Source organism: Pan troglodytes, chromosome 5 (genome assembly GCF_028858775.2).
Source record: "Pan troglodytes isolate AG18354 chromosome 5, NHGRI_mPanTro3-v2.0_pri, whole genome shotgun sequence".
Classification (NCBI taxonomy): Eukaryota; Metazoa; Chordata; class Mammalia; order Primates; family Hominidae; genus Pan; species Pan troglodytes.
This window is the reverse complement of record NC_072403.2, coordinates 47,089,742-47,117,561: the sequence shown is the minus strand read 5'-3', so window position 1 is coordinate 47,117,561 and position 27,820 is coordinate 47,089,742. Positions and strand designations below refer to the sequence as shown.

The window sequence follows — 27,820 nt, the reverse complement described above, 5'->3', positions numbered from 1 at the left end:
AGTATGCAATACCTACACAACTCTTCTGTGAATCTGAAAGCATTCTAAGTGTAAAAGATTAGTTTTAATATGTATAGAAACGATTTACACAAAGCATATGAATAATCACTTGATACATAACAAACAGCGTGTACATAACAAACAGCAAAGTTTTAAGAAATCTTAGTATGGCTAGGTGTGAAGCACCTACTAACACTTGATGGTAATAAGAGTCATTTTCTTAAACACACTGAAGTTTCTAAGAAAAGTATGATAAATTCTGGAAGAGGAAAATAGGAATTTATTCTCTGCATCTGTATCATTTGATGCCTTCAGTGTGATATGTCACACATAGTGTCCGATGTACTGATTGCTGTAAATGAAAATTTGTTACTATAACGTTTATACTACAGAATAGGGTTTATTTGGTGTAACAAGGCAAATACTATATTTTTACAAATAGCGTTTATTTGACATAACAAAGCAAATACTATATGTTTATTTTTCACTTAGTCATATTTGACTTTCATTGACAGCAAAAGAAACAACAAAACTTATAAATTTTAACTATTGTGATCTCAGTTTTGGCTGAGAGTATTCAGGTAGACACTGTGAACTCACTATATATTCATTGCCACCTCTTTCTTTCTTCCCTTCCTTTCCTTCTGTTCCTTTCCTTCCTTCCTTCCTTCTTTCCTTCTCTCTCTCTTTTTCTTTCTCCTTCCTTCCTTCTTTTTTCTTTTCTTTTCTTTTCTTTCTTTCTTTCTTTTTTTTTCTTCTCTCTCTCTCTTTCTTTTCTTGAGATGGAGTTTTACACTTTCGCCCAGGTTGGAGTGCAGTGGTGTGATCATGGCTCATTGCAGCCTTGACCTCCCAGGGCTCAAGTGATCCTCCCACCTCAGCCTCCTGAGTAGCTGGGAGTGTGGGCACACACCAATGCACCTGGTTATTATTATTATTATTTTTGCTTTTCATAGAGACAACGTTTCACCATGTTGGCCAGGCTTGTCTTGAACTCCTAGACTCAAGAGATCCACCCAGCTTAGCCTCCCAGAGTGCTAGAATTACAGGTGTGAGCCACTATGAGTGGCTGCCACCTCTTTCTCATGGGTCTTTCTATAGTAAAAGGTCTACAGGATCATTTCTGATTCCTTTGCAGCTAGGGTTCCAGATATATTTTAGGTCCCACCCATTCAATGTATTTGTATGAGACTTAAATGAGGAAGTGAGCTAGAATGGGAAGAGAGGCATCCATTGTGCCGGTAGACTATGGGTGAGATGGAGGGGTTCTGCAGCCAGGGCTGTGATGGCAGCTTCCAGATTTGGAAAGTTGCCTGATTTGGAAAGGGTGTTGACTGTGGCAAAGGCAGTGGTCCCTTAGTAGCCCATCCTGTGGCTTTAAGAGTGATGCCCAGAAATTACATAGGATCTGATTCTATAAAGCATTTAATGTTTGATTTAAAAAATCTCTTTCTCCTTAAAATCCGTAGCTTGGATTTTGTAGTTTGCAGCTAAATCTTGACTAATGCAAGTCCCAAGAAAATATATGCTATCTGTCAGAGTGAGGTGGGAGGCCAGTGTGAAGCACATGCCAAAAGGTATTGAAACCTTCTTTGAGGAATGAATCCCTCACACACATCAAGGGTAGAAAGTTATGAGGAGTGTGAAGATTGGGAGAGGACTTTTGGAAACAGCTGGTAGTTGTGCTGTGACCCTGGGGGAGGAGAGGGTTAGATTCCTGCATCTTATCTCAAACCTAGGGAGAGGCTTGAGATAGGGTCACAACTTGGAAAGATGGTTGTGGCCCCTGCAGTCTGGGAGATGTAGCAGCTGAGTTGGACTCAGTCTGAGAGCTGTATTGGGTAGAGACAGCAGGCGGCAAGCTGTCCTGATGGTGGAATGGAGGAGAGGTGACCTTGTGGGGGCCCCCAGGCTCCATGACTTTGTTGGGGTGAAGGAAGTGGATGGCTTCCGTGGGCCAGATGTTGGGCTGCACAGATGTGAGGCACCCAGCATGGGTGGTTGTAGATCCCATCCAAAAGGCCTGCTGGAGGTGGAGGGACGCATGGCAGGAAGCTGGAAGTGGACTGCGAAAGGCTTGGAGGCTGAAGGAGATGTCAGGAGCACCCACCAGGAAGGAGATCCAAGGCTGCATGAGGAAACTGCAGGTGACAGGCAAGATGTCATCGGAAGAGCCCACAACGGTGCCCTCTGAGAAACCTCAGCTTGAACTCTTTGGGTCATCACCAGACTTTCCTGACCCTTCCTCTTCTCCTCTCCATGCTCCAGGCCTGGAGGCTTCCCAAACGGCAGCTGGAGGGCAGAGAAGACCAAGTAAAGAAAGGAAAGCCAACGTGGGCCCTCTGCCCTCTGAGGGTTAAAATTCAGAGGCTTTGGGGAAGAAGCTTTATTTTACATGGAGCCCTTTTTCCTCCACACTAATCACTGAATTGAAGCCAGTTTTGGAATAACCTTTCCCCTATTTATAAACAGAGGGGATGAACGAGGGAGCACAGAGGATTTGGAGGGCAGTGGGGCAACTGTGTGATCCCACAATGATGAGTTGATGTCATCACACGTCTGTCAAAGCACAGACAGCGCGTGCTCAGCAGCAAGAGTGAGCCCTCAGGATGGTTGTGTGCTTGATGACAGGATGCCTCAATGTAGGGTAGCCGGCTGTAACAGCCGGACCCCTGGGCAGGATGTGGATAGTTGGGGGCTGTGCATGTGAGGAGCAGGAGGTATACGGGAACTCTATGTACTTTCTCTCATTGTTTTGAGAACTTAAACTGCTCTAAAAACAAGTTGATTACTTAAACTCCCCAGAAGAGGTATGTGTCTCGGTGCGGGGTCTGCCCAAGGGCCAGAGACATCCCAGCAGAGGGAGTGAGGAAGGCAGCGGGAAATGGATGTCAGGCCCTCTCGAGTTACACCTTGTGAGTCCCAATTGCTCTATTTAATGCCCAGCCGATGGCCGTCACTGTGATTTCTGAGGACCACCCTCATGTCTCCCTCTTGGGGTTGGGGGACTAAGCAGTGAGCTCAGGGAGGCAGTCGAGGAGGCCTTTCTTGACCACTGAACAGAACCAGGGAATGTGATGTTGCTGGGCAGGAAGGGTGCACCTGTGGGATCCTGGAAGGGAGAGTCTGCTGGTCTCCAGGGTTGGCCTTGTGGAGATTCTTCAGGAGGCCACCTCACCTGAGGAGTGAGAGAAAGGACGGTGCTTGAAAAGGGTCCATCTGAGCCCGCCAGGCCTAAGCCTGCCCTCCCTGCCCTGAAGGAAAGCCTGGGGTCCAATCAGCACAGCCTCTCCTGCCCTCCTGCTCTGGTCGTCCATCTGGGAACCAAGCCCAGCCGGTTCACATCCTTCCCCTGTCCCAGGGCCTGGCGCTGCCCCTGTCCAAAGACCTCCTGAGAACAGAAGTGAGGAGGAGTCAGGGGACAAGGCCTCTGGGGAGCCCCTGGGAGGCAGTCCTCCCACAGCAGCATCTGCAGTATCTGTCTCATTGCCTCATTCACTTCCACCTCAAGCCTGGCCCAGCCCCCACTCACCCAAGGCCCAGACTTTCAAAGAATGACAAACAGGACCAAGAACACCAGGCCTCTGTTCAGGATGAATCGGCACATCAGAACAGTGGCCGGCACTACCAGGTCTGCCAAGTCAAAGGCAAGTGTGGGCTCCCCAGGTCTGACCCTCCTGAACCCTCAAGTGTGTGTGTCTGCTGAAGGTTGTGCCTGGAAGCCCAGCCTGCTCCCTCCTCCTGGCCAGCAGAACAGACAAGTGGGGCTTGGGCCTGTGGAAGATGGGCCTCAACCCTCCCTGGGAGCCCCAAACCCTTCTCACTCCAAAGGAATCCACCAGGTCTCCCTCCTGCTTCTAGTATCTACCCACCTCATTCCTCCTGCTCGTGGCTGCTTGGGGAATCTGCACTGAGCTCCTCATGCTTCCACAAAGGGGCCTCCAGGAAGCCCTTAACACTTCCCTTTGACTGCAGTGCACAGTGACAGGGCTGCACAGCATTCAAGGCTCTCTGCTAAAGAAATTTATTGTCCTGCTCTAACCAATCCTTCTCCTTTCTCCACTCAGCTAAGCCATCTATGTTTGTAGATGACGCTTTGTACGTGTGTCTCCACCACCTGCTCCCAGTACTCCCCAGCATGGAATGCTAACCCCTTCTATGCTTTATAAATCTTCTGCTACCTTCAAAGTTTCTCTTCCTCTAGCAAGTGTTCACTGACACCCACCTCCAGCTCCCACACTGTGACAGCCAGAGTGTCTCTTTGCTCATCAGGTTCTTAGAGCTGTTGGTCCCATTCTTTAACTGCAAGAAAGAGGCTCCTGATTGCTCAGATTTCATTCACCACCAGACCACATTTGCTAGGTTGATGCCTTGTCCAAGAGGTATAAGAAGCTTATATAGTCATAGTGCCCCAAGCCCCAGCTCCTTTTCTCTGGGGTTGAGAATGGGACTTTTGCTGGCTTGAAGTGGGTACATCTAAGGCTTGTGTTAGGGCATGCGGATAGAAATTGAAGGGAAGGTCATTCTACCTGCTCATGTTCAGGACCCCCTGGGCCTGCTTGGAGCAGGAGATAGTGCCTGATGTGGTCCAGCCTGGTTCTCTGGAATCCACAAGAGAGGCATGAGCCTAGGGCCTCAGCTAATCCCAAAGTAATACTCTGCTTTCTTCTGTCCTCTGTGCAGTGATCCTCATTCAGACACAAGTTATGTTGAATCCAGAGTGTCTTTTAGGGTTGACTGTTCAGAAAGTGCCATGTTCTGGAATAGATAAAAGCTCTTCAGGGCCTTACCTAAGCCTCCATCCCTACTAGACACCCAGGTATTGCTTGAGAATGATGGGACAGCACACTCTGAGCTTCCCCTGCCATCTGTTCCACGTGGTGACTTAATCTGAGCTGGAGACAGACCTCCAAGGTGTCTGGAACAACTATTCTTCTTCTGTGACATATATAACAGAAAGACAAAGGCTCATTAGAGACTATTATTGGCAACTATGCACTAATAAATTAAAAAACCCAGAAGAAACATAAATTTCTGGACACACACATCCTATCAGAATTGAACCAAGAAGTAGGAAACAGGAATAGACAAATAATGAGTAACAAAATTGAATCAGTAATAAAAAATCTCTGAACAAAGGAAAGCCCAGATGACTCCATTGCTAAATTCTGTTGAAGTTTAAAGAAAACCTAATACCAATTCTCCTCAAACTAACTCAAAATATTGAGGGAGAAATAATTCTTCCAAACTTGTTCTATGAGGCCAGCATAACCCTGATACCAAAACCAGATAAGGATACACCTATAAAGGAAAACTACAGGCCAATATTCCTGATGAGCTCATATGCAAAAATCCTCAGCAAAATACTAGCAATCCAAATACAACAGGAAATCAAAAAGATTATACACCATGATCAAGCGGGATTCATTCCAGGGATGCAAGGATGGTTCAATATATGCAAACCAATAAATGTGATACATCAGATCAACAAAATGAAGGACAGAAACCACATGAACATCTCAACAGATGCAGGGAAAGCATTTGATTAATACAACATGCCATCATAATGAAAAGTCTCAATAAATCAGGTATAGAAGGAAAGTGCCTCAACACAATAAGACCCTATAAGATAACCTACAGTTAACATCATATTGAACAGGAAAAAGCTAAAAGCCTTTCCTCTAGGATTTGGAACAAGACAAGGATGCCCATTCTCACCATTCTAATTCAACTTAGTACTAGAAGTCTTAGGCAGAGCAATTAGGCAACAGAAAGCAAGGGCATTCAAATTGGAAAGAAGGAAATCAAATTGTCCCTGTTTGCACGTGACATGATTTTATATTCAGAAAAACCTTAAGACTCTTCCAAAAAACTCTTAGAGCTGATAAGTAAATTCACTAAAGTTGTGGGATATAAAATCAACATACAAAAGTCAGTAGTGTTCCTACACATGAACAATAAAGTAGCTAAAATGAAATTTAAAAAGCAATACCATTTAAAATAGTGACAAAAAATACCAAGAATAATTTAACCAAGTAGGAGAAAAAACTCTACAAGGAAAACTATAAAATACTGAGGAAAAGAATTGAAAAAGATACAAAATAATGGAAAACATCACATGTTTGGGAACTGGATGAATTAATATTGTTAAAATGATCATGCTACATGGAAATAGAAAAATAACCTAAAAATTCATGTGGAACCATAAAAGAACCCAAATTAGCAAAAGCTATTTCGAGCAAAAACAACAAAGCTGAATTTTCAGATTTCAAAATATACTACAAAACTATAGTGACCAAAAGAGCATGGCACTGACATAAACACAGACATATAGACTAATGGAACAGAATAGAGAACAAATAAATTAATTCATGTATATACAGCCAACTGATTTTTAAGAACAGCATCATGAACTTGTTTTAGGGGAAGGGCAATCTCTTCAATTAATAGTCCTGGGAAAACTGGATATAAATATGCAGAAGAATAAATCTAGATTTCCATCTCTCACCCTATCCAAAAATCAATTCAAATGGATTAAAGACCAAAGTGTAAGTCCTGAAACTATACAACTGCTAGAAAAAAAGAAGAAACTCTTCAAGATAATGATTTGTAAAAAAAGATTGTATGATAAGACTTCAAAAGCACAGCATGAAAAGCAAAAATAAACAAAGGGGATCATAACAAAATACAAAACTTCTGCACAGCAAAGGAAACAAGCAACGAAGTGGAAAGACAACCTACAGAATGAAAGAAAATATTTGCAAACTACTCATCTGACAGGGGAATAATATCCAGAATATACATGGAGCTCAAAAATCTCAACAGCAAAACCCCAAAAAATCCAGTTTAAAAATGTGGAAATGATCTGCACAGATATTTCATATATATATATACACATATATACATATATGTATAGTTCACATATACATATATGTATAGTTCACATATACATATATACATATATGTATAGTTCACATATATACATATATGTATAGTTCACATATATACACATATATGTATATTTCATATATATACACATATATACATATACGTATATTTCATATATACACATATATACACATACGTATATTTCATATATACACATACGTATATTTCATATATACACATACGTATATTTCATATATACACATACGTATATTTCATATATACGCATATATGTTTATTTCATATATACGCATATATATGTACATTTCATATATACACATATATGTACATTTCATATATACACATATATGTACATTTCATATATACGCATATATGTACATTTCATATATACGCATATATATGTACATTTCATATATACGCATATATGTACATTTCATATATACGCATATATGTACATTTCATATATACGCATATATGTACATTTCATATATACGCATATATATGTACACTTCATATATACGCATATATGTACATTTCATATATACGTACATTTCATATATACGCGTATATACGTACATTTCATATATACGCGTATATATGTACATTTCATATATACGCGTATATATGTACATTTCATATATACGTACATTTCATATATACGCGTATATATGTACGTTTCATATATGTACGTTTCATATATACGCGTATATATGTACGTTTCATATATACGCGTATATATGTACGTTTCATATATACGTGTATATATATGTGTATATATATACCAAAATGTCAGATTTTTATTATTATTGGTGTCCTGTCTGAAAGGCAGATTTAGCTGCATAAACTACCCAAGTCTCCACCCTCCTGACATAGGTATATCATAGCTTTTGGTTAAGTCCATATGCATCATTTACAATCTTTTACTAGTATTTTTGGGGGGTTATCCCTTAATATTCTTCTTCTTATTATTATTGTACTTTAAGTTCTGGGATACATGTGCAGAACTTGTAGGTTTGTTACATAGGTATACACGTGCCATGGTGGTTTGCTGCATCCATCAACCCGTCATCTACATTAGGTATTTCTCCTAAAGCTATCCCTCCCCTAGCCCCCCAACCCCTGACAGGCCCCAGTGTGTGATGTTCCCCTCCCCGTGTCCATGTGTTCTCATTGTTCAACTCCCACTTATGAATGAGAAGATGTGGTGTTTGGTTTTCTGTTCCTGTGTTAGTTTGCTGAGAATGATGGCTTCCAGCTTCATCCAAGTCCCTGCAAAGAACATGAACTCATCCTTTTTTTGGTACGTAGTATTCCATGGTGTGTATGTGCCACATTTTCTTTATCCAGTCTATCATTGATAGACATTTGGGTTGGTTCCAAGTCTTTGCTATTGCGAACAGTGCTGCAATAAACATATGTGTGCATGTGTCTTTATAGTAGAATGATTTATAATCCTACATTTATGCAGCCAACAAACATATGAAAAAAAGCTCATCATCATTGATCATTAGAGAAATGCAAATCAAAACCACAATGCCAGTTAGAATGGCGATCATTAAAAAGTCAGGAAACAACAGATGCTGGAGAGGATGTGGAGAAATAGGAACACTTTTACACTGTTGCTGGGAGTGTAAATTAGTTCAACCATTGTGGAAGACAGTGTGGCAATTCCTCAAGGATCTAGAACCAGAAATACCATTTGACCCAGCAATCCCTTTTACTAGTGTTTTTACAAGTGTTTTTCACAGCTGAACTATGAAGATTGGTGGATTACATTTTATTTTTTGTCATTATTTGGTTTCCTTAAAAAAAAAACCTTTTAGTTTCAGGTGTTCATGTGCAGGGTTTTTAGTTAGGTAAATTGTGTGTCATGGGGGTTTGATATATGGATTATTTTGTTATCCAGGTAATAAGCATAGTACCCAATAGGTAGTTTTTCACTCTTCACCCTCCATCCACCCTCCATCCTCAAGTAGGCCCCGCTGTCTGTGGTTCTCTTCTTTGTGTTCATGTGTATTCAATGTTTAGCTCCCACTTGTAGGTGAGTACGTGTGGTATTTGGTTTTTTGTTTATCCATTAGTTCACTTAAGATAATAGTCTCCAGATTCATCCATGTTGCTGTGAAGGACATGATCTCTTTCTTTTATATGGCTATGTAGCATTCCATGGTGTTTATGTACCACATTTTCTTTATCCAGTCTACCATTGATGAAGATTTAAGTTAAGTCCGTGTCTTTTCTATTGTGAATAGTGCTGTGATGAACATACACATCGTGCATGTGTCTTTATGGTAGAACAATTTATATCCTTTTGGGTACACAACCAATAATGGGATTTCTGGGTCGTATGGTAGTTCTAAGTTCTTTGAGAAATCATCAAATTGCTTTCCACAATGGTTGAAATAATTTACATTCCCACCAGCAGTGTATACACATTCACTTTTCTCTACAATGTCGCCAGCATTTGTGATTTTTTGACTTTTTAATAATAGCCATTCTGACTGGTGGGAGATAGCATTTAATTGTGGTTTTGATTTGCATTTCTCTAATGATTAGTGATGTTGAGCATTTTTTTCATATGCTTGTTAGCCACGTGTATGTCTTCTTTTGAGAAGTGTCTATTCATGTCCTTTGCCCATTTTAAGGTGGTTGTTTGTTTTTTGCTTGTTAATTTGTTAAGCTCCTTATAAATTCTGGATATTAGACCTTTGTTGGCTACATTAGTTGGCAAATATTATCTCCCATTCTGTAGGTTGTGTGTTTAATCTGTTGATAGTTTCTTTTGCTGTGTGGAAACTCTTTAGTTTACTTAGGTACCATTTTTGTTTTTGTCTCAATTGCTTTCAGTGTCTTTGTCATGAAATCTTTGTTCTGGCCTATGTCCAGAATGGTATTACGTAGATTATCTGCCAGGATTTTTATAACTTCAGGTTTTATGTTTAAGTTTCCCATCCCTCTTGAGTTGATTTTTGTATATGATGTAAGGAAGGGGTCCAGTGTTGATCTCCTGCCTATGGCTAACCAGTTACCCAGCACCATTTACTGGATAGGGAGTCCTTTCTCCATTGCATGTTTTTGTCAGCTTTTTTGAAGATCAGATGGTTATGTGTGTGCAGCTTTATTTCTGAGCACTCTATTCTGCTCCATTGGTTTACATGTCAGTTTTTGTACCAATACCATGCTGTTTTGGTAACTGTAGCCTTGTAGTGTAGTTTGAAGTTGGGTAATGTGATGTCTCCAGCTTTGTTCTTTTTGTCTAGAAGTGCCTTGGTTGTTTGGGCTCTGCATTGGTTCCATATGAATTTTAAAATAGTTTTTTCTAATTCTGTGAAGAATATCATTGGCAGTTTGATAGGAATAGCACTGAATTTGTACATTTATTTGGGCAGTTGGCCATTTTAACAATATTGATTCTTCCTATCCCTGAGAATGAAATATTTTTCCATTTATTTGTGTCATCTCTGATTTCTTTGTGAAGTGCCTTGCAATTCTTTTTTTTTTTTTTAGAGATTTTTCACCTCACTGGTTAGCTGTGTTCCTAGGTATTTTATTCTCTTTGTGTCTATTGTGAGTGGAATTATGTTCTTGATTTGGCTTTCAGCTTGGGCATTGTTGGTGTATAGAAATGCTACTGATTTTTGTACATTGATTTTGTATCTTGAAATTTTGCTGAAGTTGTTTGTCAGATCTAGGAGCTTTTGGGTGGAGAATATGGCTTTTTAAAGGTGTAGAATCATAACATTTGCAAATAGAGATAGTTTGACTCCCTTTCTTCCTATTTGGATGCCTTTTATTTCTTTCTCTTGCCTGATTGCTCTGGCTAGGACTTCCTGTACTATGTTGAATAGGAGTGGTGAGAGTGGGCATACTTGTATTTTTCTGATTCTGAAGGGGAATGCTTCCAGCTTTTGCCCCTTCAGTATGATGTTGGCTATGGGTTTGTCAGAGACAACTCTTATTATTTTGATGTATGTCTCTTCAATGCCTAGTTTGTTTAGGGTTTTTAACATGAAAAGAATGTTAAATTTTATTGAAAGCCTCTTCTGCATCTATTAAGATAATCAGGTAGTTTCTGTTGTTAGTTCTATTTATGTAATGAATCGTATTTATTGATTTGCATATATTAAGCCAACCTTGCATCCCAAGGTTGTTTTTGGTAAAGATGGGGTTTCCTCATGTTACTCAGGCTGGTCTTGAACTCTTGAGCTCAGGTGATTCACCTGATAGGTATTTTATTACTGATTCAATTTTAGAACTAATTATTGGTCTGTTCAGGAATTCAATTTCTTCCTGTTTCAATCTTGGGAGGTTGGATGTTTCAAGGAATTTATCAATTTCTTCTAGCTTTTCTAGTTTGTGCACACAGAGGTGTTCATAGTAGTCTCTGAGTGTTTTTGTATTTCTGTGGGATCAGTGGTAATGTCCCCTTTGTCATTTCTGATTGTGTTTATTTTGATTGTCTCTCTTTTTTCTTTATTAGTCTAGCTAGTGGTCTACCAATCTTATTTATTGCTTCAAAAAACCAATTCCTGGATTTGTTCATCTTTTGTATGGTCTTTTGCATCTCAATTTCCTTCAGTTCAGCTCTGATTTTGGTTATTTCTTGTCTTCTCCTAGGTTTGGGGATGGTTTGCTTTTATTTTTCTAGTGTCTCTAGGTATGATGTTAGATTGTTAATTTGAGATCCTTCTAACTTTTTGATGTCGGTGTTTAGCACTATAAACTTCTATATTAACAATGCTTTAGCTGGTTTAACATATCAGCAATTCTGGTATATCTTTGTTGTTATTAGTTTTAAAGACTTTCCTGATTTCTGCATCAATTTCATAGATTACCAAAAAGTCATTCAAGAGCAGGTTGTTGAATTTCCATGTAATTGTATGGTTTTGAGTGATGTTGTTAGTACTGATTTCTATTTTTATTGCCCTGTGATCTGAGAGCGTAGTTGGCATGATTTCAGTTTTTTTGAATTTGCTGAGAATTGTTTTAAGTTCAATTGTGTGTTCAATTTTAGAGTATGCACCATGGGCAGATGAGAAGAATGTATACTGTGTTGTTTTGGGGTAGAGAGTTCTGTATATATATGTTAGGTCCATTTGGTCAAATGTTAAGTTCAGGTCTCAAATATCTTTGTTAGTTTTCTGCCTCAGTCTAATACTGACAGTCTAATACCGTCAGTAGGGTGTTTAAGTCTCCTACTATTACTGTATGGTTATCTAAATCTGCTTATAGGTCGCTAGGAACTTCTCTTATGAATCTGGGTGCTCCTGTGTTGGCCACATATATATTTAGGGTAGTTAGGTCTTCTTCTGGAATTGAACCATTTACCATTAGGTAATGCCCATTTTTGTCTTTTTTGATTGTTGTTGGTTTAAAGTCTCTTGTCTGAAATTAGAATAGCAACCACTGCTTTTCTTGTTTTCCATTTGCTTGGTAGACTTTTCTCCCTCTCTTTACTTTGAGCCTATGGGTATCATTGCATGTGAGATGGGTCTCATAAAGACAGCATACAGTTGGGTCTTGCTTCTTTATCCAACTAGCCACTCTGAACAGACATTTCTTAAAAGAAGACATACAGATGGTCAATAAATATACAAAAAAATGCCTTGACATCACTAATCATTAGGGAAACACAAATCATAACCATAATATGATATCTTCTCTCTCAGGTTAGAATGGCTATTATCAAAAAAATAAACAAACAAAAAAATTTAAAAATAACAAATGCTAGCAAGAATGTGGAGAAAAGGAACTCTTTATACACTATTGATTGGAATGATACTAGTACAGACTCTGTGGATAACAGTATGGAGGTAACACAAAAATCTACAAATTGTACTACCATATGATCTAGCAATCCCACTACTGAGTATGTACCCAAAGGAAGGGAAATCAGTATACTGAAGCAATATCTACACCACCATGTTTATTGCAGGACTAGTCACAATAGCCAAGATAGGAAATCAACCCAAATGAAAAATGAATGGATAAAGAAAATGTGGCATAAATGCACAATGAAATACTATTCAGCCATAAAAGAATAAAATCCTGTCATTCGCAGCAATATGGATAAGCCTGGAAGGCATTATGTCAAATGAAATAGGGAGGAACAGAAAGTAAAATGCAGCATGTTCTCACTCACATGTGAAAGCTAAAAATGCTGGTTTCCTGGAGTAAAGAGTAGAACAGAGGTTACTAGAGGCTGAGAATGGTGAGGAAAAGGGTGACGGGGATAGGCAGAGATTTGTTAAAGGATACAAAATTACAGCTGGAGAGGAAGAATAAGGTCTAGTGTTCTATATCACTGTTGAATGACTATAGTTACAATAATATATATTTTTAAATAGCTAGGGAGAGGATATTGAATGTTCTCAACACAAAGAAATGATAAATGTTTGAGATGATGAATGCGCTAATTAACCTGATCTGATCACGCTACATTGTATCAAAACATCACTACATACTCCATAAATATGTACAATAATCATGTCTTAATTACAAAAAAGTAAAAAGTAAAGAGTAAATTAATCAGAGTTGAATGAAAAAGAAAGATTCAGTCCCTCAGTGACACTTGCCACATGACATGTACTCAACAATCACACATGACTACTGACTACGATGATTGACAGGGAGAGAGAACATTTCCACTATCACAGAAAATTATGTAGGATGATGCTTCTTCATAAACTTTGGCTTCAACAAAACTGATCAGCTAACAAAGTGTTCAGTTCCTCATTACAAATTTAGCTTCTTATTGACGCAGGTTAAAAATCTTATAGTACAACATGCTTTGACACCTAAGTATTTTGGCTGATAGTTTCCATTTATTTAAAACAGTTTTTCATACAAAAGAGAAAAAACATCACATTTTAAATCTTTATTCTCAAGGAAAGAGTTGCTATGTTTTTAGTGCCTCAGTCCCATCGCCCTTTACCCTGAGTCTCCTCCACAAGGGTCATGTCTTCGACCTGCCAGTGCAGGCCATTTGGATGGATGATGGGCACTGTCAGGGAGGCAAAACTTCCTCTGCCTTCTTAGGATCTTCACCTGAGAGCCCAAGACAAACTTCTCCACCTGGAAGGCAGTTGGGGTGTCAGGCACAGTGTGATTTGTGGCCACACCATGAACTCATATGGAACTTGACTGGTCTTGGGATCTTGTGCCTGCAAATAGCCTGAGGTGGCTCAGGAAGCAGAGAAAGGGTGCCAGACCATTCTCTGGCAGGGACCAGGGCCTAAGGCCCCAGAACTGGAAGAAGACCAAGGGACAGCCTCGCTAGAGGGACATCAGTGCTTCCTCTTAGACCCAGCTCTTTCCATGTGCGGTTCCATGTTTTCCCACCAGCCTCCATCAGCAAAGTTGCTGCCCCAGTATTTGGTACCTGCTTCTTCCAGAGAAATAAAGTTAGTTTCTATTTTATGTTTTTTTTTTTTTTTTTTTTTTTTTTTTAGTATTTATTGATCATTCTTGGGTGTTTCTCAGAGAGGGGGATGTGGCAGGGTCATAGGATAATAGTGGAGAGAAGGTCAGCAGATAAACACGTGAACAAAGGTCTCTGGTTTTCCTAGGCAGAGGTCCCTGCGGCCTTCCGCAGTGTTTGTGTCCCTGGGTACTTGAGATTAGGGAGTGGTGATGACTCTTAACGAGCATGCTGCCTTCAAGCATGTTTAACAAAGCACATGTTGCACCGCCTTTAATCCATTTAACCCTGAGTTGACACAGCACGTTTCAGAGAGCACGGGATTGGGGGTAAGGTTATAGATTAACAGCATCCCAAGGCAGAAGAATTTTTCTTAGTACAGAACAAAATGGAGTCTCGTATGTCTACTGCTTTCTACACAGACACAGTAACAATCTGATCTCTCTTTCTTTTCCCCACATTTCCCCCTTTTCTTTTCGACAAAACTGCCATCGTCATCATGGCCCATTCTCAATGGTCGCTGTCTCTTTGGAGCTATTGGGTACACCTCCCAGATGGGGTGGCCAGGCAAAGGTGCTCCTCACTTCCCAGACGGGGCGGCCAGGCAGAGGCACTCCTCACATCCCAGACGATGAGCGGCCGGGCAGAGGTGCTCCTCACTTCCCTGATGATGGGCGGCCGGGCAGAGGCACTCCTCACCTCCCAGACGGGGTGGCCGGGCAGAGACGCTCCTCACCTCACAGACGGGGCAGCTGGGCAGAGGTGCTCGCTTCCTAGATGGGGCGGCCGGGCAGAGGCGCTCCTCACCTCCCAGACGAAGGGCGGCCAGGCAGAGGCGCTCCTCACATCCCAGATGATGGGCGGCCGGGCAGAGACGCTCCTCACCTCACAGATGGGGCAGCTGGGCAGAGGTGCTCGCTTCCTAGACGGGGCGGCCGGGCAGAGGCACTCCTCACCTCCCAGACGAAGGGCGGCCAGGCAGAGGCGCTCCTCACATCCCAGATGATGGGCGGCCGGGCAGAGGCGCTCCTCAGTTCCCAGACGGGGTGGCTGCGCAGAGGCGCTCCCCACTTCCCAGACGGGGTGGCGGCTGGGCAGAGGTGCTCCTCACCTCCCAAATGATGGGTGGCCGGGCAGAGGCGCTCCTCACCTCCCAGATGGGGTGGTGGCCGGGCAGAGGCGCTCCTCAGTTCCCAAACGGGGTGGCTGGGCAGAGGCACTCCCCACTTCCCAGACGGGGTGGCGGCTGGGCAGAGGCACTCCTCACCTCCCAGACAGGGCGGCCGGGCAGAGGTGCTCCTCACTTCCCAGACGAAGGGCAGCTGGGCAGAGGCACTCCTCATCTGCCAGACGGGGCAGCCAGGTAGAGGCGCTCCTCACTTCCTAGACGGGGCGGCCGGGCAGAGACGCTCCTCACATCCCAGACGGGGTGGTGGCCGGGCAGAGGCACTCCTCACTTCCCAGACGGGGTGGTGGCCAGGCAGAGGCACTCGTCACTTCTTCCCAGATGGGGTGGCTGGGCATAGGCACTCCTCACAACCCAGATGGGGCCGCCAGGCAGAGGCGCTCCTCACATCTCAGACAATGGGCGGCCAGGCAGAGACACTCCTCACTTCCTAGATGGGGTGGCAGCTGGGCAGAGGCACTCCTCACTTCCCAGATGGGGTGGCCGGGCAGAGGGTCTCCTCACATCCCAGATAATGGGCGGTCAGGCAGAGACGCTCCTTACTTCCTAGACGGGGTGGCGGCCTGGCAGAGGCTGTAATCTTAGCACTTTCAGAGGCCAAGGCAGGTGGCTGGGAGGTGGAGGTTGTAGCGAGCCAAGATCACGCCACTGCACTCCAGCCTGGGCAACATTGAGCATTGAATAAGCGAGACTCCGTCTGCAATCCCAGCACCTCAGGAGGCCGAGGTGGGCAGATCACTCGAGGTCAAGAGCTGGAGACCAGCCCAGTCAACACGGCGAAACCCCGTCTCCACGAAAAATACAAAAGCCAGTCGGGTGTGGCGGTGCATGCCTGCAATCCGAGGCACTCGGCAGGCCGAGGCAGGAGAATCATGGGAGCCCGAGGCAGGGAGGTTGCAGTGAGCTGAGATCACGGCAGTATCCAGCATCCGCAACAGAGGGAGACCGAAGGGAGAGGGAGAGGTAGAGCGGGAGGGGGAGGGGGAGGGAGCTATTTTACGTTTTTTAAAAAATCTATTCTGTTTGTCATTTTCAAGTGTATAATTCATAGTTGTAAACTCCAGTCACCATACAGTGCCATAGATCTCTTGAACTTATTTTTTCTGTCTAACTTATATAGTGTTTCTTCAACAATACCTACCCAGTCTGTCCAATTCCCAGCCTCTGGTAATGCCATTCTACTGTTTCTGTGGTAGATTTTATTAATTGAAGTCCTTACTTCATTCAGATTACCCTGGCTTTTACCCCGTGTACTTTCTGTGCTCCAGGATCCCACCTAGGAAGCCACATTGCCTTTAGTCTTCATGTCTGCTTAGGCTCCTCTTATTCAGGGCAGTTTCTGAGAATTATTTCTTAGTTTTGATGGCCTTGACAGTTTTGAGGAACGCTGCTCAGGTATTTTGTAGAATGTCCCTCATGTGGAATTTGTTTGATGTTTTTCTCCTGGGGCCAGCGGCTTTGGGGAAGGAGACTGCACAGCTAATTGCCCTGTCATCACATCAAGTCAATGACACATTCTAACAACCTGAGTTATCCCTGTGGGTCTGCACTTTGGTTGCCTGGCTGCCACAGTAAGTGTCAGGTTTCTCCACTGTACAGTTACTCTTCTCTTCCTTCCCATGCTATCCTCTGGAGGAAAGTCACCTGCACAGCCCATGCTTAAGCAGTGGGAATTTATGCTTCTGCCTTGAGGGCAGAATACCTATAAGAGTTGTTTGCAATCTCTCTCAGTCCCTTCAGGCTGCTATGAGAAGATGCCTTAGACTGGGGACTTTATACATAATAGAAATCTCTTTCTCAAAGTTCTGGAGTCTGGGAAGTCAAAGATCAAGGTGTCAGTGGATGTGGTATCTGCTGAGGGCTGCTCTCTGCTTCCAAGGTGGCGCTTTCTTGCTGTATCCTCAGTTGACTGAAGGCAGGAACACTGTCCTCACATGGCAGACAGGGCAAATCTGCTTCCTGCAATCTCTAGTGTAAGGGCATTAATCTCATTCTTGAGGGTGATGCCCTCATGACTTAAGAATTTCCCACAAGATCCCACCTCTTAAGGCTATTACATGGAAATTAAGTTTGAGTATATGAGGAGGGGGAACACCAACATTCTGAACACAGCAGAATCCTTATGCATGGGGTATTTGTCTATTCTCTCCCAGTTCCTTATTCAGCCATTTACTTACATCAGCATGGACTCCTAGAGATTTATTTTACACACTGGGTAGTAACCCAGTACCACTTGATTTTGTTGCTAGATAGTTCTCACTTTGGCCATTTTCTTCCTCTACACATTTTATAGACATGTTGCTGAAATGACAGGGTTTTTCATTTCTCCTCTTTCATCCACTCACGTATTCATCCAACAAGTACTGACTGAGATGATCCCAAGCTACCATACTGATCCACTCCTGCCTGCCTTCACCTCCAAATATCCATGACCAGCACTCTTTCCCCCCTGCTCTCCTGGACCCACCATTTCCAGGGAACATCTTATAATTCCTGGGATTAAAATCTGCCCCCTACAAAATGTCTCAGGGTCAAAACTCATCATTGACCTACCATGGCTGAGACCAGAAGGACTCAGGAGTCTGGTCATGCCTCCAAGGGCCCTGACCACCTATAGGAAGTGCACAGAGAGAAGGAAAGAGGGATGACCCCAGCTTTATTCACCAGCTTTATTCTTGGCCATGCTGAGAGCTGCCCCTAGCAATAGAGGATCAGTATGATGGGCTGGAAGGCATAAAGCAGCAGACACAGGGAGAAGTTCAGCGAAAGGCAGCAGAGCAAAACGCAGCAGGGCTGAGGTGCCCGGGCCCAGAGACAGACCCTGTAGCTGGTGGCCCCTTTCAAGGCCTGGCTGCCCCTCCTCCCCTGGTCTGCAGAGCCCGCCCTCCCAGGCCGACCACTTCCCCAGCAAGGCATTGACCTTCCTCAGTTTTCCCAGCTGAGAGACACTGGAAACCTGGGGAAGAATCAGACCCAGTGTCTGACTCCCTCTCCTGAGAGGGCTCCCCTTTTTCTCCTCTCCTCCACTGTCAGAAACAGATTTGGGCTGGAATGGCCTGGGGTGGGGTCCACACCTGCTGCTTCCACCTGTGCTGCTGCTGCTCCTGGCCTCAGGTTTACATGGAGGGAAAGAGGACAGGGGGTGTAAGGAGTGGGATGAGGAATGAGTGGGGCAGGGAGCAGCATGGCCGTGTGACCATAGGACAGAATTTAGGGGCCCTCTTCCATGTGTGGGCATCAGAACTAGTTCCCTCTCCCCTCCCCCAGCCTGTGAAAGGAGAGGTTGCATCTCTCCAGAGCTCTGACCTGGGTTTCTTTCTGCAGGTTCCTGGGTAAAGGGCGCTGTGCCTGAAGAACTTCACAAACACTCAGGACAGACCCTCCTCCTGCAATGCCAGTACTCACCCAAGAGAGGGCCCTATCAGCCCAAATCTTGGTGTCAGCAGGCATCTCCAAATTGGTGTACCTTACTTGTCACCAGCTCCAAGCCCCAGACAGCAGTTCAGAAGTCTCGTTACACAATCTGGGACAAGCCAAATGCTAGCATCTTCAAAATCACCATGATTCAGCTGACACAGAATGACTCGGGATTCTACTGGTGTGGAATCTACAACGCTTCCGAAAACATCATCACTGTTCTTAGAAATATCAACCTGGTGGTGTCTCCAGGTGAGCTCTTTTCTTGAGGAAATACCACTGTGCCACCCCCCAGGGACCTGAAGGAATTGTCACTTACCGCCTCCCATGCCTCTATCATCCCCCATCCTGCCAGGTCTTCTGCTCTGGTCCGAGAGGAGCAAAGATCCTGTCCCCAGACATGGACTCTCACCTCTCCTTCACCCGGCACATCCTGGCCTCAACTGTTGGGAAGATACCCCCAGAGGTCCCTGGACAGAGACACAGTCTCTCTGTCACTCTGCGTCTCTCTTTGTCTTACACAGGCACACTCACAACTCTTCTTTTCACACACACACTAACACACACACACCAACAACTCTGTCATGCAGATCTTAGGCACAGACCACTCCTGGCTTAAGGCATCCTGAGGGTCTGGCTCTGGGCCCCTACCTCCTCTCATATATTGGGTAGACCCTGCTCACTTCTGGGCCCCTGGAGAGTCAGTGTTTGCTGTCTTTTTTCTTTAGCCCCAACCACGTCTCCTACGTGGACCCTCACCTGGCTCCCAACAAACACAGGTAGGTTGGAGGCCTCGGTGGGGGGAGATTAGAGGAGTCACCAGGCAGCTTGGGAGACTCAGATTCAGGGAAGGGGAAACCAGGGAGGCCTGCCTCTGAGGACTGATCTCTTGGGGCCTGGGCTTGTGGGAAGCTACCTTCAGGGTCCACTGTCTCCTAGGGAGAGAAACATGCACTATCTGATGTGATCAGAAGATTGCCATGTTCTCACGACAATGGGCAGCTGTCCCCAGAGGGGAGTCCATATGGAACACCTTGCACACATGTGTCCCAGCCCTCCTGTCCCTGGCCTCCCGCCAGCATGGAGAGGACAGTGCCAGACTTAACTTTAGCTGGGTATGGAGATCTCAGGCCTCAGTTCAGGGATTTTAACACTGGGAGGGAGGTCTTGGGAAGGGAGGGCCTGATTAGCTCCTGAACCCTGAAATCAGGTCCAGGGCACCCAGGGATCCTTCTCTGGTGGGTTGGGGCATAGGTTACAGCCGTGGAGCCCCCAGGCCATGACTCAAAGTTTGTTAGAGAGGAAAGGGGAAGAGGATGCAGGTTGTTAATTGTGGAGGAACCATGGAAAAGACAGTTCAGCATGGATTTCTGCAATGAAACAAAATGGAACCCAGAAAATGCGGAAACCTTAGACCGTGTTGGTGTGTTGAAGGGTGAGTGTGAATAGAGTGACTGCACCCTGGGGCAGATGGTGGCTGGAGATGTCAGCCAGAGAAAGGTGAAAGGAATACTCTTAAATTCTGCTCCTATCCTTGTAGTCATGAGTTTTGAGGCCTTGACGGCCTCCCCTTCACTGGAGGAATAGGCTGCAATAGACTAGGTCACAGGTGCCCTGAGGGACCATGGAGCACAGCAAAAGCCATGAGCTATTGATGGAAATAGACAACTAACTGCCAGAGCATTTGCTCCGTAGCCCTCTCCCCCTGCAAACTCCAGCGCGGGTGGATTACAAACAGACTATCTCTCAGGGAGTTTGAAGGTGAAACCCTAACCAGAGAACAAGCACGCAGTTAATGGGGGTCCCTGGGGTCTTGTGCTCTGGGGCAGTGGTCCCCAAGCCTGTTAGAGACTGAGCCGCAGAGCAGGAGGTGAGTGGCGAGCCACTGAAGTTCATCTGAATTACAGCCTCTTTTCATAGCTTGCATTACTGCCTGAGCTCCGCCTCCTGTCAAATCAGTGGCAGCATTAGATTCTCATAGTAGCATGACCCCTGTTGTGAACTGTGCATGCGAGGGTTCTAGGTTGCATGCTCCTTATGATAATTGAATGGCTAATGATCTGTCACTATCTCCCATCACTCCCAGATGGGGCCATCCAGTTGCAGGAAAACAAGCTCAGGGATTCCACAGATTCTGCATTACGGTGAGTTGTATAATTATTTCATTATACATTACAATGCAATAATAATAGAAAGAAAGTGCACTATAAATATAATGTGCTTCAATCATCCTGAAACCACCCCTCACATTCTGGTCAGTGGAAAAATTGTCTTCCACAAAACAGGTACCAGGTGCCAAAAAGGTTGGGGACTGCTGCTTAGGGCTTTTCCCCTCTCACTTTTAACCCTCAACAGGCAGAGGATTTAGCCTCTGTTCTTCCCCATTACCAGATTCATATCTAATATGCCTAGGTGAATCTGAATTCACAAGCCAAAATACCTAGGCTTCTTGGTAGAAGCACTGCCTTGGAAGAATGACAACACAGCCAACAATAGAAACTTGTGAAGCAGAACTATGGGAACTTCCCATTTCCCAGGAACTGTAAGTACCTGTGATCAGTCTGGCTAAAGGGTTGAGGGGAGACATGAACTATGTGGATTGTTAAATATAGTGAACCCCAAGTTTCTCTTCTAGGAATCAGTATGTCAGTATATTCAGCTCTCTTATTCTTTGATTCTCCATTTTAAAGTTTAACTTCCTGGTTCTCTTTGACCCCTCGCTTCTAGTTTCAGTAAACAACTTTCCTGCCAGTCCTAATCAATAGTTCACATCTGTTCCACTGGTCACCTGCTCCATCCTGACTCATCCTGGTCACTTGCTTTGACTTGAGTCACCTCTGGTCACCTGCTCCATCCTGACTCATCCTGTTCACCTGCTCTGACCTAAGTCACCTTTAGTTACCTGTTCCTAACCATCCTTCCTGCTAAACTACTCACCCCACCACTCTGGCTCATACCCCTGCCCTCTCCATAGCCAATCGGAATTAGCTTAGGCTGTGTGGTCCAACCCTAGCCACTAGGGGAATGACACAGCAGAAGGGGCTACCACCGTCAGGAATAAGAACTGCTGCCCCTCCCGTGTCCAGATGTGCTCTCGCTGTTGTTTCATCTGCAAGGAGCACCCTTTCTGCAGCCGTTGTTTCATCTATGAGGAGTACCCTTTCTGCAGCCGTTGTTTCATCTGTGAGAAGCACCCTTTCTGCAGAAAGTAAAAATTGCCTGGCTGAGAAAATTAAATTTATGTTCGAAGCTTTTCTTGCAGAACTGGGGAACAAGAATTTTGCATTTCTAACATGGATCATAAGGAAGATCCATCGAAAAAAAGAGCCAAATCGCAATCATAGTTGTGAAAAATATTATAGACCATAATGTATGTGATGAAGGATGGCTGTGGCTGGACAGTGAGCAGGAAGAGGAGTGAGGAATTCTCATGGAAGGTCCTGGAAAGAACTGGAGATTTAAAAATCAAAGACAAGTTAGGAGACATGAAGGAGAAAACCAGATGTACTAATATATGGGTATCAAGAACCCCTGTGGGAGATAAAGGATGAAAGAAAGAAACATTTGAAGAAAGAATCTAAGGAAACTTTTCAAAACTATAGAAGAAGAAAAGACCTCACATTGAAAAGATTCATAAATTGCCAAAGAGGGGAAAACAGCACACACAAAAAAAACACCAGTAGACCCATTAAGTAAAAGGGAAGCACATCAAAAACAGAGGGAAAAGTCTGAAGGCTTTCAGATCACCTACAAGACAACAAGATTGGGATTCCCTCTGAGTTCTTAAGAGGAACACTAGAGGTAAGAAGACAATTGAGTAATATTTCTAAAGTACTAAAGAAAAACTTTGTATATAGTGTTTTGTATTCAGCCAAATTGTCACTCCAATGTGAAATCATAAAACCACTGGATTCTCAAGGCCTCAGAAGGTTTGCCACATGCAAACATCCCCACTGAAAACACTCCCAGAGAAAGGAAGCCAGGATGAAAAATAAACCCTGGGGATGCTGCAAGAGGTGAGGGAGTAAGTGTGCCCAGCATCTTAGGAATGTTTATTTTTATATTTTTTGATTCATATAAAATGCAGGTAGGAGCTAAATGAAGAATAAGAGAAAATACGTTCATGATCATTGAAAAATAACATTCTAGACCAGTGATCCCCAACCTTTATGGCACCAGGGACTGGTTTCATGGAAATCAAGTTCTCCATGACTAAGACAGGGGGATGACTTCAGGATGATTCAAGTGCATTATTGTTATTGTGCACTTTACTTCTATTATTATTACATTGTAATATATAATAAAGTAATTATACAACTCATCATAATGTAGAATCTGTGGGAGACCTGAGCTTGTTTTCCTGCAACTAGACAGTCCCATCTGGGGGTGATGGGAGACAGTGACAGATCATCAGGTGTTTGATTTTCATAAGGAGCATGCAAACTAGATCCCTGGTATGTGCAGTTCACAATAGGGTTTGTGCTACTATGAGAATCTAATGTCGCCACTGCTCTGACAGAAGGTGGAGATGAGGAGGTGGTGCAAGTGATGGGGAGAAGCTGTAAATACAGATGAAGTTTCTTTCACTTGCCCACCACTCAGCTCCTGCTGTGTGGCCCTATTCCTAACAGGCTAGGAACTGGTACGGTCTGTAGCTCAGGGGTTGGGGACCCTTGTTCTAGACTATATCAACACGGGGTGAAAAGGAGACACTAGAGGCTCATGAAAGGATGGTTGGATACTTGTTTCATGAGACAAGCTCAATGTAGCAATTGTACTAAATCAATGTAGATATGAGTCTTCAGGTTACATCAAGAGAAAGTATATCCTTTCATCTAGCAAAATGAAACTCTAGCCAAAGGAAAGTTAGATATGAATTAAAAAAATAAAACACAGTAAATGGAAATATAAAATAAAATGGTAGATCTAAGTCTTAACATAAATGCAATTCCAATAAATTTAAGTGGATTAAATTCACAAAATAAGGACAGACACACTCTGAGTTTTAAAAATTCCAATTTTATATTACCTATAAGAGATAGATACACTTACAAAAACATCTTAAAAAGTTCAAAAAGTTAGAAAACTATATTTGACTATTAGGAAACAAAATGAACTGTTCTGGCACTCTTAATATTGAACAAAATAGAATTTAAGGTAAAATATCATGTCCATAAATTTGTCTATAAAATAGACAAAGATACATTATTATACTGATGAAAGATGCGCTTGAATGTGAAAATAGAGCCATCATAAGCATGTCTGCCTAAATTTTGGCCATGAAATATATGAAACAACACTATCAGAAATGCAAGGAGAAGTAAATATTAGCTATTGTAGTTGGAGGCTCACATACCTCTCAGAGGAACAAAGACCAATCAGACCAAAACCAAATAAAGGGATCTAAGTTCTAAGCCAAATAACTAATAAATTCCAGGTACTATGCCATCATATAATATTTAAAATATGTTATATATATTATGAGATATGTGTAAGAATATAGAATGAATATGTAATAAATTATACTTTTAAATTAATATTTTCAAATATATAAATATGTAGTTTCAGACTGAAACTGTTCTAAACTATATAAATGTATTATGTATGTTTTATAAAATACAGTATTCATAATATGTATTATATGAACCGTGTATAAATAGACATACCTATGTTTATAACCCTCTACATAATTAAAAACAGATAGTATACATTCTTTCAAATACAAGGAATGTATTTACAAAAGGACACCTTGTATGAGGACATATAAGAAGCATGAAGAAATTCCAAAGAATCAGTATGACACAGAATATATTCTCCAAACCCAATGCAATGACATTAAGAATGCATAAGAGAAGTAAAGATAAATAGCATTTTTCAAACTAATTATTAATATATTCATATGTGAATTATTAAGTATGTAATAAAATATATTTTGATAATATGACCACTACATATCAAAAAGTATGGGGCATAGTTAATATTGGAGAGTAATTAGTAGCTTTGAATATATTTGTTGGAAAACATGAAAGCTTTCAAATTAATGAGCTAAGGAAGCATCTTAAGAAGATGGAACATGAGCATCAGGGCAAGCCCAAAGAATCATAAAGGAGGGAAAGAATCATGGTAAGCGCTGAAATAAATTGAATGATTGAAAATGAAGATCAAGGTAAGTCATAATTCATTCTTTGAAAGTTTAAAAAGATAGCCATATTCTTGTCAAGACAAATGAAGATAAAAGAAGATGATAACCACAAATTGAAGAAAAAGAAGAAAATAACCATGCACTCTTTCTATAGAGATTTTAAAATAAATAAATCCTGAATAAAATCTTGTTTTAAACCTTAGAAGTGCACAAATTCCTTAAAAAAATATGAACTGAGAAGATTAACACAAGAAGAAACAGATTTCAATAGATAAATAAATAGGAAAACTGAAATGGTAGATAAGCCCCACCCTCACAGAAAATTCAAGACTCACGTGGTTTTGCCAGTAACTCAATCTTTTAAGAAACATTTGATTTATATTTCATACAAGATGTTGCAGACAATAGAAAAGAAGCAAGAACAGCCCAGGTTATTTGAAGGGGCTAGTGTCATCAAAATCACAAAACCAGTTACAGGGGTTATAAGAAAACTAAATTATAGGTTTATTTCTCTGATGCCCGTGGAGTCAACTCTCAAATTACCGTTAGCTAACTGAATTCAAGAGTGCATCAAAAAGAAGACTGTATTATGATTGAGTAGAATTTTATCACAAAACATAAAGGATTGTTCAACTTCAGAAAAAATCTATTAATATAAGTGAACCGAATTCATAAACTAGGGAAAAAAGTCAACTGCTGCACAAAAAGCATTTGGGAACCTTGAGCACATTTATATTATATGAAAAAGCTCTTAAAAATCGAAATAAGAACAGATGACTTGGTAAAGATTGTACACCAATGATTACAGTAAACATTATTTAGTGGAGAAAGCATAAACTCAAATTCAGGATTTTTGCAGCTACCATTAATGTCTTCTATAATATTAGAGGTTCTGATCAATGCTTGAAGGAAAGGAAAACAAGTTATAAGAAAGAAGATTAGACAAGAAGAGAAAAAACTGTCATGACTTGCAGCTGATGGGATCATCTATCCAGAAGAAGAATGAGAAACAACAAACTATTAAATCTCACAAGAGAATTTAGCAAGGCTGCCAGATACAAAATCAACCTACATACACCACAAGTAGATCTCTATGAAAAGTAAACATTTAGAAAAATAAGATAGTTTTCATTATAGTGACAAAATCATTAAGTTTCTAGAAAGAATTAATTTAAGCAAGACCTATTTGGAGAAAACTACAAAATGCTAAAAAATGACAGGTGATCTGAATAAAGAGAAATAATCTATGATTTTGGAAGAGGCAATAACATTGTAAAGATGTCAATTTCCCCCAAATTAAAAAGTCTTTAAATGTAATGCCAAACACAACTTCAGTTTACTTTTGTAAAGAACTTGAAAAGTTTACTCTAAAATTATATGAAAAAAAGACGATGCATGACTAGCTAAATCAACCATGAAAAAGTGAAAATAAAAAGAAGCCACTGGCTTTACCAAATATTAAGTAATACTGAAGCAGGAAGCTACTGAGGCCACAAGGGAAAAGCAGATTTGCTGGGAAAGGGTAGTAGTCCCAGAATCAGAGATAGGCAGGCCAGGAGTAGGCGCCACACAGAGGGGACCTGGGAGGACCCCTGGCACCAGCAGACAGGAGGTCTAGGTCTGTGCTCTGTCACTGCTTCTAAGGGTCTAGTCAGGTCCTGTGCAGTGTCTGGGCCTCATTCCTTCAGGTGTGATATCTTGGCCGGTCTTAAAGATGCCCTTTGCTCTGATTCCTAAGAGGCTCCTGATAGTCCTGTCCTACCTGACCTAGTTAGGGAGAGTTCCTACTGCCCCGGCTCTATCCCTCCCCTTCCCTGAACTCCAATCCCTTGTTCTTCCCCTGGCCAGCTTTTTCCTCCATTCAAGACTTTGAGGTTCCTTCTGACTAGGTCTCCTCTCAGTCCCAGAGACCTCTGTGGCTCCTGCCCCATACCCCTGTGTCATAGTCAGTTCAGGGCGGGCCTCTATACAAACATCTCCAGCCACAAGGGGCCTGGCTAAGGGACACAGCAGCAGCAGGTGACATCCTGGCCCAAGTCCATCCTCCTTTCTCCTTCCTCACTGCAGGAAATCAAGTGCCCCCATCTGCCTTGGCTCAGCGGGCCCCAAACTCCTGGTCTCTGTGTTGTGTGGACTCCTCCTGGCCAAGGGCCTGATGCTGTGAGTCCCGTTTGTGTTCCTGACCTGCAGGTGCCACAGGTGAGTGGGGCTTGGGTTTGGCCTGGGGGGCAATGGAGCTGGGGCCAGACTCTGTTCCTAGAAAGATGGCTAGGAAAAAGAAGCCAGATCACAGAGGCAGGAAAAATGACAGCTGAGTCCAATTTAAACATGTGTTTCCTTGCAATCTCTGCCTTCCTGCAGACACAAACCTTAGAAAAAGACAGAGGCTTTCTAGGAGTCCCATTCCAGGACTCTGCCTCTGTCTTTGTCCTGAGAGGAACAAGGCCAGGAGGACAAAGCTGAGAGTGCCTGGGTAGAAGATTTGGGAGACAAGAAGGGGCAGGGAAGGAAGCAGGTGACAGGGAGAAGGGAGGGAAAGAGGAGGAACAGGTAACAGGCGCAGGGTTAGACAAAGAGGCAGAAAAGAGGGTCAGGGAAAGCATCGCTTCCATTCATGACGTTCCTTCTCTTGCCACATTTCAGGACAGCAGTGATGGAGGTTTCTGATTGTATCAGCCCAGCCTTGCCCCAGGACCCTTGGGTGCATGAGTCACAGCATGGATCCAGGATGAATCCCAGTTCTTCCCCT

General features: G+C 42.7%; 1 protein-coding gene across 1 annotated transcript; it reads left to right on the top strand.

Annotated features, from left to right (window-relative positions):
• Nucleotides 1-3,470: 3,470 nt before the first annotated feature.
• Nucleotides 3,471-27,820, top strand: LOC462681 (trem-like transcript 4 protein). Its single transcript, XM_024357533.3, has 6 exons — nucleotides 3,471-3,647; nucleotides 18,890-19,181; nucleotides 19,658-19,708; nucleotides 21,016-21,073; nucleotides 27,139-27,270; nucleotides 27,715-27,820. The coding sequence occupies exons 1-5, from the start codon at nucleotides 3,555-3,557 to the stop codon at nucleotides 27,233-27,235; spliced, it is 591 nt and encodes a 196-aa protein (XP_024213301.2). The 5' UTR covers nucleotides 3,471-3,554; the 3' UTR covers nucleotides 27,236-27,270; nucleotides 27,715-27,820.

Bases quoted from the DNA above. Each gene is read 5' to 3' on its own strand.
- LOC462681 (XM_024357533.3), top strand. From the start codon at position 3,555: ATGACAAACAGGACCAAGAACACCAGGCCTCTGTTCAGGATGAATCGG. The intron at 3,648-18,889 runs GCAAGTGTGGGC...CACTCAGGACAG, and splicing joins CCAGGTCTGCCAAGTCAAAG to ACCCTCCTCCTGCAATGCCA. The intron at 19,709-21,015 runs GTAGGTTGGAGG...CATCACTCCCAG, and splicing joins CTGGCTCCCAACAAACACAG to ATGGGGCCATCCAGTTGCAG.